At 33.0% G+C, this 15833-nt stretch overlaps 2 protein-coding genes across 3 annotated transcripts; both read right to left on the reverse strand.

The window, feature by feature from the left end:
* Positions 1-4503: 4503 nt before the first annotated feature.
* Positions 4504-7874, reverse strand: LOC126712636 (cinnamoyl-CoA reductase 1-like). Of its 2 annotated transcripts, none has more exons than XM_050412041.1 (7): positions 7723-7874; positions 7412-7621; positions 7081-7253; positions 6522-6707; positions 5589-5751; positions 5041-5230; positions 4504-4858 (listed from the first exon to the last, which is right to left on the reverse strand). In XM_050412041.1, exons 2-7 carry the CDS (start codon positions 7533-7535, stop codon positions 4666-4668), a joined length of 1029 nt encoding a protein of 342 aa, XP_050267998.1. In that variant the 5' UTR covers positions 7536-7621; positions 7723-7874; the 3' UTR covers positions 4504-4665. The 2 variants fall into 2 exon arrangements, with proteins under 2 accessions (XP_050267998.1, XP_050267999.1); XM_050412042.1 differs by having other exon boundaries at positions 7719-7874.
* A 2696-nt stretch (positions 7875-10570) lies between these two features.
* Positions 10571-14260, reverse strand: LOC126712637 (cinnamoyl-CoA reductase 1-like). Its single transcript, XM_050412043.1, has 6 exons — positions 14046-14260; positions 13190-13359; positions 12821-13006; positions 12466-12628; positions 11855-12044; positions 10571-10877 (listed from the first exon to the last, which is right to left on the reverse strand). Exons 1-6 carry the CDS (start codon positions 14173-14175, stop codon positions 10745-10747), a joined length of 972 nt encoding a protein of 323 aa, XP_050268000.1. The 5' UTR covers positions 14176-14260; the 3' UTR covers positions 10571-10744.
* Positions 14261-15833: the final 1573 nt, after the last annotated feature.

A 15833-nucleotide genomic window follows, 5' to 3' on the forward strand; every position in this document is an offset into this window, starting at 1 on the left:
TACTTGTTATGTAATAAAATTGTGACAAAGTTTGTGACAGTATACTTTCTCATATAATAGAATGGGATAAGGTTGTCCAGCGCATACAAATCTAACAAAGGTCCAAACACGGACCTAACGCGGATGTTTTTTTGATTGCCCTGTTCTGTTGCACACTTGCACTAATTAGCAACTAAGTTTCTTCTTATGATGACAAGACAGATTTTATATATATATATATATATATATACACACACACGCACAAAGAAACAAACTTTATGATACCACAATTCGGCTCACGATTCTATTTCAATTCCACTCTATAAATAAATAATTGTGCTACGATCTAAATTGATTTAGGGATATAGGGTTATAGGACACTTATAGTCTGTATTGGATTTGACAATTGAAGTTATTTGGGTTTAACATGAAACTTACATAATTCTAACAAGAAATTTAGTAACATAAAGCTTTACTCTTTTTTTTCTTTTTTCTTTTTTTTTTTTTAATTTTTTATAACGGCTAAAGTTACTGTGATTTGTGAATAATAAAATTGGTGTTAGTAATGTATCAATGTGAGTGTAATATTACATTAATAATAACTTACCGGATCAAAAGTAATGGAAAAAAAGTTACCAACTTTCTTAGTAGTAACTTTTTTACAGCCTTATAAGAGCACCCGCACTAGATGTGGGATATGTGCCAAATGCTAAATATTTGGCACATATCCCACACCAAACCCAATTTTAGCCCATTTAGTAGATGTGGTAAATTTTATTTTTTTTGCAACATTGAACAGTACCGTGGCAAATTTGCCACGGTACGGAAGAGATGTGGTATATTGTTTGTTGTTTGTTTATTGTGTTGATGTGTAGTAAATATTATTTTAATGTGTAGTAAATATTATTTTAATGTATAAAATTGAATTATAAAACATCTGATAAATGGGATGTTGTAAAATGATGTGGTAAAATAATAAAGTAGGCATTTGATGTGGTAAAATGGCATAATTTTTGGAACATCTGCTACGGATGCTCTAAGAGAAGAAAAGAAAAAAATGAATCTTTCTTAGTAACCTTTTTTGCACATATAATTCGGATTCTATTGTTTTTGTAATATATTGTGGAGGATCTGATTTTGTAATATTGAAGTGTTGGCTACAATTTTAGTCCATGAAATTTTGGCAGATATAAAGAAGAAAATAAAAGATGATTTAGGCAAATTATAGGAGGTTTTTTTTTTTTTTTTTTTTAAGGGAAAAAAATTATAAGAGTTAAGTCTTAACTACTTTAAAGAGAAAAAACACTTGATATTAACGAGACAAATTTTAAGTGAGAGAAAGAGTGAAATTTTTGTATTTATAACACATTAAGAAAATAATAAGTAGAAACAGTAAGATCTAAGCAGAAACAAAACGTAATATTTATGAAGTATATTCTCTATAAATTGATAACGTCCATGATGAAAAGACTCTTCCCTATAAATTGTTGCACATCTTTGTTATGTCATTGGATTTTGACATTTTGTTTTAGTATACCATGAATTTATGAAATCTCCATCAAATGACAGTGAAATTGATCATCGTTTAGCTTAATTGATGGTTCCTTGAAATGGGAGATAATTCTTTAAAACACTTCCATTTTTAACTAGGCTTGTACATTCAAATATATTTATAAAAAACAAAATCATTAATGTGGGCAACACTATATATTTAGGCACGCTAAGAGCTTAAATAAACTAATTTTTATTGATTTTAAAAAGTACAAATAGTGAGATGATACCAACTTTTTTTTTTTGACTTTTTGTTAAGGGAGGAACCAATCAAATAGAGTTAATTTTTTCCCCCTCATTTCATGAATGATTTTATTTATCCATTTATTGTGAAATTATTTATTTCAATTTTATGTATTAATATACAGAAGTGATTGGATAAAGCTGACGGAGCTGTCCATGTTACTATAGTCAAGAAAGGGACCCTCACTTTGGTTGATGCAGGTTGTGACATGAATCATTGTTTCCTTCGTTAACCGGGTAGGTACGCTCATAAACTATTTTATTGGCAGTGATCACAAGGGCTCGGCCCCATTGTAGGCACTAAGTAACTAACCATATGGAAAACTTGATTGGCTCAAGATATATATAACGGAAAGGTAAGGTTCAAACTATAGGCACAACCCACGCAAAGAATGTTATTATCGTTGAACTATCATTAAAACTCCAATTGTCTCAATATTTAAAGAAAACCAAAAGTGATATCATGGAAGGCTTGTAAATGAATAGAATTATTTATGAAGAACCGAAGGGAAAAAAATTGTTTAAGTTTGTTTAGATAGTAAATAAGCTAAACTTAAATCCAGGCTTAGGTTGACTATTAAACAACCAAAATTTAAACGTAATGATGTATATGGTTATATGTATGCATAAATACATACATACATATATATATGATTGTATTTAAAAAAAAAATTATTTTTCATTAGTTACAATGATGGAAGGCAGGGATTCGAACCTTGATTCTTTGTGTAAAGGAGATGATACAATGTCATTAATCTACAGTACTCTTTGATAAGATTAATCTTCGAATAAGTTCATAATTAAGATATCAAATTGTTATTCATTATTTATTGCTAGTATATATAGTCATTATCAAATAGTTTATTATTCTCAAAAAAAAAAAAAGGTTTATTATTTGGTAAAGTCTATGATGGTTGAGTAAGAGATTTGGGGTTCAATTCCCGCCTACACCAAAAACCGATTGGTGTCTTGGTCTGATGATAAAGAGCTTCGTTAGGAGCAGACGCTATAGGTTGAAACTCTCTAAAATAATAATAATAATAATTATCATAGATTTGTGATGGGGTAAAAAAATTTAGATGTAGTGTTTATTATAGATGGGAAAGAATAAACTAATCAAGTAACTTATGAACAAATTTAAACTTGTTTTACAAGAAATTGAATTGAGTTTAAACAAGTTATCGAGTTTAGTGATGAGCTTGAGCTCAATTTGTATCCGAAATAAAATTAAATAAATAAATTTTTAATTTTTAATACTCAGCTCAGCTCCACTTATTTACTATTTTAAGAACTTCCCACTTTATATCCACTACTTTTTTGATAGATATAACATTTGTTCCACAATAATTTTTTTATATATTTTATAATCAAGTCAAAACATTAATTGGTATTTGAGGAATGGAATTCAAAGATAGTCTCCTATTAGAACAATCTTGTATCCACCACTTTAGTATAGCCTTATCATGGAAATGGACTAAGTAGCCAACTTAGGATTCTCTTAATAAACAGAACAGGACTATTTTACCATTAAAAGATTAATTTAAACATTTATATAATGGCTTATCATTGAAAATCCAATTGCATTTCATAATAAATGATATCCGCTGCACAAAGCTTACGTGAGGTCGAGTGTATTTGTTTGTCCACTGTTATTGTAATTTTCTTGGTTGTGATCAGATACTGTTCCAAAACTGGGAAAAACGAAAGGGTCACAATCCATGGGTCAGTGGCTCTGCAATAGAGACATGTTGAAGCTAGTGGCTGGGATTTGGGTTCGATAGGGGGCCCAATTACACCTGTCTTGGGCCACACTTGTTGCCCTGCAGCATTGTAATTAAAGGGACCACAGCACCAGCGTATCTTGGGTCAATAACATTTTTTGTGGTCCGGGTCCTCAGACTTTTAGACTTTCACTCTTTAGATAGATACTGAACATTGCTAAGGGCACAAGAATCTGGTTAGGTGTTAAGAACTATTCATTCGAAAAACAACAACTAGTTAGATGACTGGTTAGGAGAAAGGAAAGAAAGGTTGCCTCTGTTTCTTTCTCAATAATAATGAAGCCTCAAACTGTGTTTATTTATTTATTTTTTCTGATAGAGTTTTATAATTTATGGTGTCAGCTGCTGATGATTGTACTCTATATCATCAGATCAAGATATCAATCAATTTTTGGTATAAGCAAAAGAAATAGACTATTTGATTGCATGCTAAATTCTCTTTTCAGACCTAACATAGTAATATGGAATGTCTTGCAAAATAAACGTATATCGATATTTTGTAATTCCCTTATGTCCTTTCACCTATTGAGCACCAAGATTCTTGAATTACACTGCAATAGCTGCCTACTTACAACCCATTGGACTAAACAGAAATAATGAAATTGTTTGTGGGTGCTTTGGACTGTTAGTACCTCAATTCAATTCAAAAAGAGGACGTTCACCTTTGACGTTTTTAAATATATGAAGATTTTCCAACATGCCCAAGCTTGATTGAGTGCTATTCCTAGAGAAAAAGATTGAGTAGGAAGAAACTTGAACGCATACATTGAATTGTACTGCTAATTATACTGCTTATAAAACTGATTTAGATGACAAGATTCATGAGAAACGAAAATGAAAAACTGTAATGTAACCATCATTTCATGCCGTTAATATTTTATTTCTTAGATTTAATAATATACAAAATGTCATGTTATTTAAATGACACTTAAATATGTAATATTAAATCTTAATCATGAAATGAGTCTTTATTTAAAATAGATACAAAATTTTACAATCATTGAATAGGACCACGCTAGCATTAAGATATTATTTATTTGAAATGGATCAATTTTATACTTCAGATTAAAAATTACAAATCCAAAGATATATTTGACATAAGCTGCATAAGCTATAACTGATTTGAGACCTTTCTTGGCCAAAGCAGGTGGCTAGTCCAGTAGTCCTGGTCCTTACTCAGGAAACCGCTCTCTTCATATCTCTTCACAGCATCGACAATTGTCTCATCTAGTGGCCGATACTTCCAACCCAAATTCTGCAATTTCTCTGAACTCATCTTCACGTCTTCCTCTATAGCAGTGAAACTATCATGGTACACATGAAGTCAATGAAAATATCAAAGAAGAAGAAAAAGATAGTGTTCAAAAGACATTAAACTAGATGACTATTGAAAATAGGTTACTGGAAACGTAAAACACATCCATATTAGGGTAAAACTGATTTCAAGCTTTCTATTCTGGACACATTACTTGAAATTGGAAGTTACCTTTTAGGGTAATTGTAGTTAGGATACAAGCTCTTCAGTTTGTTTACCAAATCTTGCATTCTTATTACATATGATGTGCATATATATCTCCCATTTGCTTCAGGCTTCTCATATGCAAGCAACAACGCTTCAGCCACATCTCGCACGTCTACAACAGGTCGGGCCTTATTTTCCAGTGATTCGATTCCACCTGATCCCATGGAACCCAATTTTATTAGAATTTCAAAACAAATAAGAAATAGAAAATGTATGCGTGTGTATGAACATGACATGGTAGCAATCTCCAAAGCCTCATTTTCTTAAAATGTACTTATATAATCTATCTGCAATTGTTATAGTCATCAATCAGACAGAAATCAACTCAACTTAACGCAACAACACTCTCTGCTTTATGATTAGTAACTGCAATGATTGAAATATACCAACACAATTTCCTTCACTTAACATTGCAACACCTCTCATTTCACTTGTCAGGCATTTTGACCAATATAAATTGTTATGGAATGACTAAATATAACACAAATAGACGTGGAAGTAGGAGGGGAAACCTTTCAAAAGTGTTAGGAGAAACAAGCTACTGGCATTCATTGTAGGTTGCAGCAGTGGCCCGATAATAATGGATGGACAAACAGTTATAATGCTGAATTCACTACTCTTTGCATACTCCAAAGCTTCACTTTCCGCAACTGTTTTGCCAAGGCAATAATATTCCTGGAATTCATACGAATAGGAGTTACCTTATATGTACCAAAAATTAATAGATGATTATACATTTATATGATATAAAGAGAGGGTCCTTTTATGACATCTCTAATGTTTTTAAGGGGTGACATGGAGTCATTGTTTAAGGTGACACAAGTTACTAAAAATTGTGTTAAATTTATTGTGGTATGTGACCTTAATATTATCTATCCAAAATCAAAATAATCGATTTTTTTTAAAAAGAAATAAAATTAAAAATGGGTTATTGTGTGGCATGGCAGTTTGTATTAGCAAAGTTGATGCAGACACTATCTTATTAATTTGACCTTATCACAGTCTAATGTAAAAAGGAGAAAAAAGTGGAGTTATTACTTAATCGGTAATTACTTGTTATGATCCTAATGTTCCACACAGATTAAATGTAAAGTGTAAGCTTAACTATGCGTTTAAAAGCTCTTGGCACCCTCCCCTTGCAAGCCAGTTTTCAAGGGTGAGTTCTACCCATGAATTCCTAACATTACTCTTAGTCTCTTACAGACTGTACACACTTGTTTTTAAACATGACTTACCAAGAGATGTGACAAAGTTATTGTCATGTGTAAATCTGTTACTAACAGAGGTATCATACCCCCAAAGAAAGTGGGTGTATCCTAGAATTTCCTAATGTAAAGATTAAAGTGACAGCAGAGTTAGGCCGTGTGCTGGAGCCTGGAGAGGAAAAAGAAAAATGCTAATTCCAGACATTTAAGAAACAATTGTAAACGTTGCATATGAGATACCTGAACTGCTTTGCAGAGCTCCGTTTCAGACCAACATTCCTCATCCATGGGCCGATCCTTGGGCCAACTGCGGTTGAACACAACAGCGCCAATAGATGAAACAACCACGACTCTCTTCACTTTTGCCTTCGTACATGCATTTAGTACATTCCTTGTGCCAGTAACAGCTGGTTCAATTAGTTCTACCTGTGCAAAATTTTATTTTCATGTCATTTGGCAAATCCAGGTTATAATAACCATACTTCAGTTCAGACTTCAGTCCAATCTGAACAAGCAACAAAGCCTTTACCAAAATGTCAAAGTTGTCTCATCACACAATCAAAAGACTGAGAAGGGAGTCTACTGAGGATGTTGGAAATTAGTTTCCCATCTTATGGCAAAATTGGATCCAAGTCATTCAAATGGAAAAAAAAAAAAGTTGATTTATATGTTACACTTAAATTTTTTTATTATTATATAAATACATATTATATGCATGTGTTACTAAAAAGACTAGACTACACAGAGTAAAAGTGAGATGAAAAAAAGGTTGAATTAATAGTGACTAAAAAAGTTTTGCCTCAGGGTTAGGAACATTGCTTCGGGCAGGAACAGGGCAGGCAACATGGAAAACCCCAGTACAACCATCAGTGGCAGCACAAAGACCTTCATAGTCAAGCAAGTCCGCCTTGAAAAGTTGCAAATTCTCTGAAGCGTTTTCCAATTTTGTCAAGTGAGCATTCTTCATATCACCTGAAAAATTTTTAAGTTTTGTGCATATGATATTTATAGTAACTGATTGATAGCACTTTTTTTCTCCAGAAATCAAAACACTCAATGAAATAAACATTCCTAGCACTAAAATTACATGAACCAAAACAAATCCTTACTCGTATAGAACATAGGATTACCTGGGTCTCTAACAGTTCCATGGACCATGTACCCCTTTGAGAGGAGGAACTTTATGACCCATGATGCCAAATATCCTCCTGCCCCAGTCACACACACTCTTTGCTTCCCTTCTACCTCTGTCATCTCTCTCTCTCTCCCCCCTATGAAGATACCTTTGACACTAACGTCAACTCTTGCCAAGAGGTCTCAGTGGTATTTCTCAGTTCCATCTATAAGCATGGAGGTTCGAATGGAATAAAAATCACGGGGGAAACAATACAAAGAGAAAGAAAACAAAGCAAGAGAAAAATATAAAGGGAATCAGACCCACATGAAAAGGACCAAATTCATTAACAGAGTAGGCCCAACTTGCATGGTTGTGAGTTGTGACCAACCGTTAAAGCCGGCAAGCTGTTCTTGAGTTTCTGAGATGAGACCAACAGACCAGCTTGCTGTTTTGCTTGATTGCTAAAGTTGATTAAACTTTAAAGTATACTTATTAGTACCTAAAAAACCGAGTATATATAGTAATATAACCAAAAAATCCAAAAACTAAAAAAATCAAACTGCCGTACCTTGTTTTTCTAGTATTTGGTGCTTAGTACATACCTTTGGGACTATAAAACTAGAAGGGTATGAAATCAATGTTGCAGAAACAAACAACAGAAATTAGTAAAACTAATCTGCCCAATAGGGACAGACTTCCTTGACACTTTGATTTGAAAGCACATTTGGCTTTGTTGGATTCGCTGTCCTGCGTACCCAAACCAGTGAACCGTCAAAGACTAAAGAAAGGAGCTTCTACCTCTAGGGATTCAGTACACAATAATGCACCACTACTTACAATTCTGTGGTAGTCAAACAGGCAGAGGTGATGATTTGATGTCCAGGCTTTAAAAAAAAGAAAATTGTGGACCTTCTTCTATTGATAATGAAAAAAAGAAAAAGCAATGTAATATGTATCGAATGTATGTTTCCTCTCTCTCGTATGGAGGTAGACTCCGCACGTATATTTGGCTTTGTTGGATTTGCTGTCCTGTGTACCCAAACTAGTGAACCGTCAAAGTCTAGAGAAAGGAGCTTCTACCCTCAGGGATTCATCACACAATAATGCACCACTACTTACAATTCTGTGGGAGTCAAACAGGCAGAGGTGATAATTTGATGTCAAGGTTTTAAAAAAAGGAAAATTGTGGACCTTCTTCTATTGATAATGAAAAAAAGAAAAAGAAAAAGTATTGTACCATGTATCGGATGTATGTTTCCTCTCTTTCATATGGAGATAGACTCCGTACGTATAGGGTCCACCTTCATGTAAGAGGAAGGAAACATACATCCGATGCATAATGTATTTTATTCCAAATTAGATACTCAAATTCAAATGGATAAGCTTTGCATCTTAAAACCAATCGATAATGAGAAAGAAACGCTCAAATATTTTATGAGATTTGACATTGTGTCCGGCAAGGCATTTGCAGGGAGTCAAATTATAGTTTCCCAACATGGCTAAATGTGACATTATTCATTCATTTATATTTATTTTAACAAAATAAAATTGAGTAGCTAAACTTTGCGTACTAAAAAAAAAAATTTTAAGTAATCAATCAAATTAGATAATCAAAGTCACAGTTCATTAATATTTATTTTAAAGGTTAAGTTTGCACCTAAGTTTTCTTCTCAAAAAAAAAAAAAAAAAGTTCTAACTAATTTAAAACTCTTCTAAAAACCACCGCGCACCTATGGTGCGGTGGTTACTCTACAGGTACAAGTGCTTGTAAGGTGTGGAGGACAAGGGTCGAGGTTCAAATTTTCAGGAAAGAGCTTCATACACATATACATTTAGATAATTCTAGAGTAGAATTTCTATTTTATATTATTTAAAAAAAAAAAAAAAAACTCTTCTAAAAAAACTAGGGTAAATTGCAAATTACACCCCTAAAGTTTGGGAGTATTTGAATTTCACATCTTGAAGTTTTAGAATTTGGATTTTATTCCATGAAGTTTGGAGGTGTTTGAATTTTATACCCTGAAATTTCAGAATTTGAATTTTATCCCCTAAATTTTAGAGGTGTAATTTGCAATTTATCCAAAAAACTACTTTAAAACGAAACGAAGGCTCTCTTCATTTAAAATTGGTCTCATTCCAAATTCGGATTAAATATTACTGTAAAAATATTTTTCCTTTTTTAAATATCATTATTTTTTGTTGGTATCATGTACACTTTTAGATTAAGAAATAAAATTTTAAATGTGCAATATATCACAAATGACAAAGCCATTTAAAGTTTTAAACTTGATAACAAAGGCTCGAACAAATTGTAGACTTCAGATGCATGGGAATTGGTTGGCTTAAATTTTTAAAAAAGCCACAAGAACCCATTCAACACTTGGAACATTTGGATACAACCAAGGAATTGGTTGGCTCAATTTTTTTTTTTTTTAAAAAGAAGAAAAAAAAAAAAAAAAAAAGCCATAAGAACCCATTCAACACTTGGAACATATGGACTCAACCAAGGACTGAAATATTGTAAGGAGTTATTGATCACAATTAATCTTACACCCATTTTTGCAACTATCCTATACGGACTATTTATTACTTTCACCTAGACTTATCATTTTTTTTTTTTTTTTTTCACTATTAACAAATAGCCACATTAAATAGTTGTGAAAATAAGTGTGAAATTAGTTGTGGTCCTATAATTTTCTATTGTGAGCTCCATGAAAACATTGTGTTGGGCAAGAGGTTGGCATTCAGGCTATTTTCCATGTTCCGATCAGAATCAAAACCTGATTTTGAGGTAGAATTGTTTAACATAATCATTTATGTACACTACAAGCTCCAAGGGAAGTAGATGTTGCAAAGCTAGACGGGAGATGAATATACCCAACAACGTATATATATATATATATATATATATAATCACTCTCTCTCTCTCTCTCTCTCTCTGTGTCCGACTAAGCGTACTAAAGCTATTAAAGTAAAAGTGTAAAACACTACACCCACATTGTGTCAACCTCAATCCACATCCTGCTCAAAGTACCCTAAGTCTCAACATGTCATAAAAATTCTCGTAGTATACTACCACAACCATGAGTGTCACAATAATTAGTTAAGCCTAAATACACCAACAATGAGTAAGAACCCACACCTAGAGTTCCTTTTTACTCTAAATAAGAGGTATAATGAAATAGGATTCAAACTCACTTATTATCTTAAAAGGTTACCACATAGGAGAGTATAATAAGATTAAGAATAAAACTTGGTATAACAGAATTAATTCCGATAATCACTTATTATCCAAACTTAGGTTTGCTTTGCAATCATTGCATTAAACCAAACTGTGGTTTGCTTTTCAATCAACTATTCCAGCTTTGCGATAGCTTTCAACAGAATCAGTTAGAGTTTCCTTCAATGGCCGGAAACTCCAACCCAATTTTTGCAATTTCTCGGAACTCAGCCTTCCTTCTTCTGGAACTTCAGTATAGCTGCCAATACAAGCGAAGTCCATAATCAATGAGTTGAGACAGCCAAATATGTTACATAAACGACTAGCAAAAGAAAAATACATGGGATAATTGTTAGTGGTTCACCCTTTTGCACGTAGCCATGTTGATCAATAAATATATACCACACTGAAAAATCACCTTAGGGTGCGTTTGTTTTGGCTTCAAACCATTTCAGGAAATCATTTTCTGTAAAACCGTGTGTTTGGTTGCGCGTGGAAAATAGAATTTTCCGGATTTGCATTTCATTTGACCGTAAAAAGAAGCCTTTGACCCGGAAATTATTTTACATTTCTATTTTCACTTCAAACCATTTCCGGACCGAGCTTCAGACGCGCAGAGAGAGAGAGAGAGAGAGAGAGAGAGAGAGAGAGAGAGAAATGGTGAGCAAGAACAGACTGAGCTCCAGTCCAACAACCTACACTCCACTGGTCTCGTCGATCGCAGCACCGCACCGATCGCACCCGGTCTCGTCGATCGCAGCACCGCGCCGATCAAGCAAAGATCGACTCCAATGCCACTTGATCTCGCCTCCACCGCGCGATCTTGCCTCCACCACACGATCTCGCCTTTGCCTCCGCCGTGCGATATCGCCTCTAGATCGAACCCAGTCGCCTCTCTCTCTTCCTTCTTCTCTCAATTTGACCGAATTTGATGAATTTTTTTCTGGGTTTTGTTTTTTTTTGTGTTTCTGTATTGAGGAATGATATTATATATTTGTTTGGCAACTGAGAAAATGTAAGCAACAAGTAGAAAATGTGTTTTCTATGGTATTTTCAAGAACACAACCAAATACCAGAAAATATTTTTCAAAACATTTTTTGAAATGCAACCAAACATTTGAAAATATTTTCATTCCCCAAAAATATTTTCACTTGAAAATATTTTACATCCGGAAAATATTTTACACTGAAACAAACACAGCCTTAATAATAAATAGCATCGATAGAGAAACTTACTTCTTAGGATAGTTATAATTGGGGTATATACTCCTTAGCAAGTCAACAATATCCTTTGCCTTGATTGTGTGTGCCGTGCATATGTATCTTCCTTCAGCCTCAGGATTCTCATAGGCAAGGAGTAGTGCCTCAGCTACATCACGTACATCTATAATCAATCGAAGCTTGTTTTCCAGTGATTCAAACCCATCTGCATAGTAATTAAGTGTAGAAGATTAGAGAAGCATACCCTTCATTACAAATCAAAAAGAAGCCGTGTTTAGAAAAAAAACTAAATTCTCTAATATACTCAGAATCACTGGAGCCACTTGTGGCAAAGCAAGGCACAATGAAAGGGATGGAAATATATACATGCACAATGAAAGGGATGGAAATATATACAAGCAGTAGCAATCTTTGAAATATGGACCTGAAAAAATTAAAGCATGAAACTTTAACTTGAGATGTTATTAGTCCGTTTCATAAATACATGCACAGCGCGAAATACACATTTTCACCTGTATATAAAATTATAAAATGTGACATGTATTATCATATTTATATTTATAAACACTCATACATTTAAAAGCACGGAAAGATTACAATAAAGATAATATATTACAGGCAAGTACCTTTCAGAAGTTTAATGAGAACCAAGCTAGTTGCATTCACTGTAGGCTGCAGAATTGGGCCCCAAATAAAGGATGGACATACAGTTACAACATCAAGGCCACTTCTTTTTGCAAATTCTAAGGCCTCACTTTCTGCTTCCGTTTTAGAAAGACCATACCAGTTCTGGAAAAATTTAGAACTAGGTCATTCAGTATAAATATAGAAAGAATTTATCAAAATCTATATTTCAGAATTGGTATGCAATTTATTTTACTATAATTTGTATTGTAATCACGCGATGTATAAAATAGAGCAACAAGCTCATATTCAGCAAAAAAAAATCTCAACATAAAATTGTATTTTGTGGTCGGTTACCTTTGTAGTTCTACAATATTCCTTGTCAGACCAACAAGTTTCATCCATCACTTGATCCTTGGGCCAGCTTGAATTCAACATCAAAGCATAAACAGAGGACACAACAACAACCCGCTTAACTTTTGTTTCAACACATGCTTTCAGTACATTAAGTGTGCCCTTCACAGCAGGCTCAATCACTTCCACCTTCACAAAAGATATATGAAAAAACTGTAAAAAGGAATGCAACAAAAAATCTATGCATAATATATTAAATAACTTAGGAAGATAATATAATTATATTATTAAGGTTGTCTTGGTAGATTTGTACTAATTGATGCAAAACTATTTATTAATGGGGAAAAAGAGGTCAAAGTTAGGTATTCTTGCCTCAGGGTTTGAGACTTTGGTTGAAGGAACTGGACTAGCAACATGGAATACTCCAATGCACCCCTCAACTGCAGAGCATATGGATTCGTAATCTAGTAGGTCTGCCTTGAATAGTTTCAAGTTTGTGGATGCGTTCTCAAATTCGATTAAATGAGCATACTTCACATCTCCTACACAAAATTTCCAAGAAGTTCATCTTAAGAAGCATCCAAAAATAATTGGGCAGCAAATTAATTATAGTTCTCCTATATAGGGGGAATTTTTTTATAAAAAAATTTTGTCTGATACAAATCTGTTCTAAAACTGAAAGTGGAAAATGGCATTTATAGCTTATATATATGGTCATCCCATGAAATAATTCTTACTATATGTTCACTTTTGATGGTTCTTTAAAGTCAGTCCTTTTGTTTCTTAAAGTATTCAACATGATTATATTTCACCTATCAAAAAAAATTTAACATATTATATTTCATTTCAAACAAATAGAACATGAAGAAAACTTATTGCAGTGGGTTATAGTAGTCAAAGGCCCTGTAAGCTTATTGCAGTGAAAGTAATAGCAAAATTTTGCATTAGAAGGAAAGAAAATGTACATTAGCATTTTCGGATTCTATTGTTATCGATAATTCATTTTATAGTTTATATTACCATTTCATTTCATTTCACAGAGCAATTATAAGTTGTTACAATACAATAGCCAATTACAAGATTGATGAAACAGTAATACTAGTTAAGAAGTCAGGCATACTAAGAAACAAATATACAAAAGAAATCCCTTCTCCTCTAACTGTATCAAAAAGATGTAAAGTAAAGATGAGAAGAAAGTAAAAGAGAGAAGGTAAAGTGAGTGAATAACCGGGTTGTCTAACGGTTGCGTGTACAAAATAGTTCTTGGAGAGAAGTATCTTTATGACCCATGAAGCAAGGAACCCTCCTCCACCTGTTACACACACTCCTTCCTTCTCATTCTCAGTCTCAGCGGCCATTTCCAAAACGAGTTTCCAAACACAACGATCAGCCACCTCAATAAGTCAAACTGCTCTGTTCTTCTCTCTTTTTTTCTTTTTTTAAGTGTGTTTGTTTTTTTTTTTTTTTTATTTAAAACGTTTTTGTTAGTTTTTTAGTGTTTTTTTTTTCCGCTCAAAGTAAGAACTGGAAAAGGCCGACAGGACCCGGCCCATCCTAACGTAAGAGGACCCAACTGGGTTGGAGGAGACTGAGAAACAAAGTTTTTCTCCAAAATAAATCCTTTTAAATTCTTTATATATCTTTATATTGAGGGTAAGTTTTGAAAATCTAACTATTTGATTGAATGTTCTTATTACATATTTCATGTTTATAAAATTTCAAGAAGGTCAAATATCAATTACTATGTCATTAAACAAATAATAAAATTTCAAGTTTTTGTGATTTAAAATTGTAAATAAAATATAAGTTTATTGATCGAATAGTAAATAACATCTGATTAAACCGATATTTGATATGTATGTTAAGAACATAAGGAATATAAATGTTAAGAACATAAGGAATATAAAATTCAATGGTTAGATTTTCAAACTTCACACTCAAATATATGAGAAGTTTGACGAATTTCTCTCTAAACTAGTTTGGAAAGTAATTTTGTTCGAGATTGGAATGGTCCGTAGTTACTACGTTTTGTGTGTGTGTGAGAGAGAGAGAGAGAGAGTTAGTTTTGGGAAACAAGAAGAAAACGTAGCGTTAGAGCATTTATATCAGTGGGTTTATAATAGAAAATGTGTCAAATTTGCACAATTTTACCTAAAAATAACCCACATTAGTTGGTGTATAATTATGTAAATTTACAATTTTGCTACAGTAACCTTTTCTGAAGCCTTTTTCACTTGAGAACAAGGGTTCCAACAAAGTAGACTTCATATGCACAAGAATTGGTTGGCTTAATTTTTATTTTTTATTTTTATTTTTTTTAAGCCAAAAGAACCAATTTTGCACTTAGATCAAATGGTGGCAGACTATGACTGATTGTTTGTCATTTTCACATGGATTCATCGATTTTATTTTATTTTTTATTTTTTTAAGCACCCACAGACAACTACATCAAATAGTTGTGAAAACGGTGAGAAATTAGTTGTGCTCTTATAATTTTTATTATTATGATCTCCCTGAAAGCTGTGTTGGATAAAAGAGGTTGGCATTCTAGCTATATTCCATGTTTAGATCATAATCAAAACCTAGTTTTGACGAAGAATTGTATAACATAATCATTTTTGTACACTATAAGTTCCAATGGAAGTAAATGTTGCAAAGCTAGAGAGGTGAAGAAATATAGCCAACAAGGTATAAATATAATCACTCACCCTCTGTTCGACCAAGCTGTAAAAGTAATAGTCTAAAACGCCATAATTAAAAAGCCAAGTATATCATTTATTGTTATTGTGCTTTTATTGAGCCACATCAATATAGCATTTTAGTCCAATTTGGTATGACTAAATTTAAGTGAAAGTCTTTTTAAACACAAAGGCTATGAATATACAAATGTAATCTTTAGAGCAATACAGTCCCTGCTTTGAAAATCAAATTATACAGGAAGGGTGGCCATGCTCAAAGCATTCAATGTCGAGTATATGCCTCGAACAGCTATGAAGGGTTAGATTCTAGCAAATTT

The sequence above is a fragment of the Quercus robur genome, chromosome 2 (genome assembly GCF_932294415.1).
Source record: "Quercus robur chromosome 2, dhQueRobu3.1, whole genome shotgun sequence".
NCBI classification, from domain to species: domain Eukaryota; kingdom Viridiplantae; phylum Streptophyta; class Magnoliopsida; order Fagales; family Fagaceae; genus Quercus; species Quercus robur.

Excerpts from the sequence above, each read along its gene's own strand:
- LOC126712637 (XM_050412043.1), bottom strand. The coding sequence starts at position 14,175 with ATGGCCGCTGAGACTGAGAATGAGAAGGAAGGAGTGTGTGTAACAGGT. Across the intron at positions 12,045-12,465 it reads TCTCATTAAACTTCTGAAAG|ATGGGTTTGAATCACTGGAA; the intron begins GTACTTGCCTGT and ends ATTACTATGCAG. Across the intron at positions 10,878-11,854 it reads AATTATAACTATCCTAAGAA|CTATACTGAAGTTCCAGAAG; the intron begins GTAAGTTTCTCT and ends TTGTATTGGCAG.
- LOC126712636 (XM_050412041.1), bottom strand. The coding sequence starts at position 7,535 with ATGACAGAGGTAGAAGGGAAGCAAAGAGTGTGTGTGACTGGGGCAGGA. Across the intron at positions 7,254-7,411 it reads TGGAACTGTTAGAGACCCAG|GTGATATGAAGAATGCTCAC; the intron begins GTAATCCTATGT and ends AAAATTTTTCAG. Across the intron at positions 5,231-5,588 it reads TCTCCTAACACTTTTGAAAG|GTGGAATCGAATCACTGGAA; the intron begins GTTTCCCCTCCT and ends CCATGGGATCAG.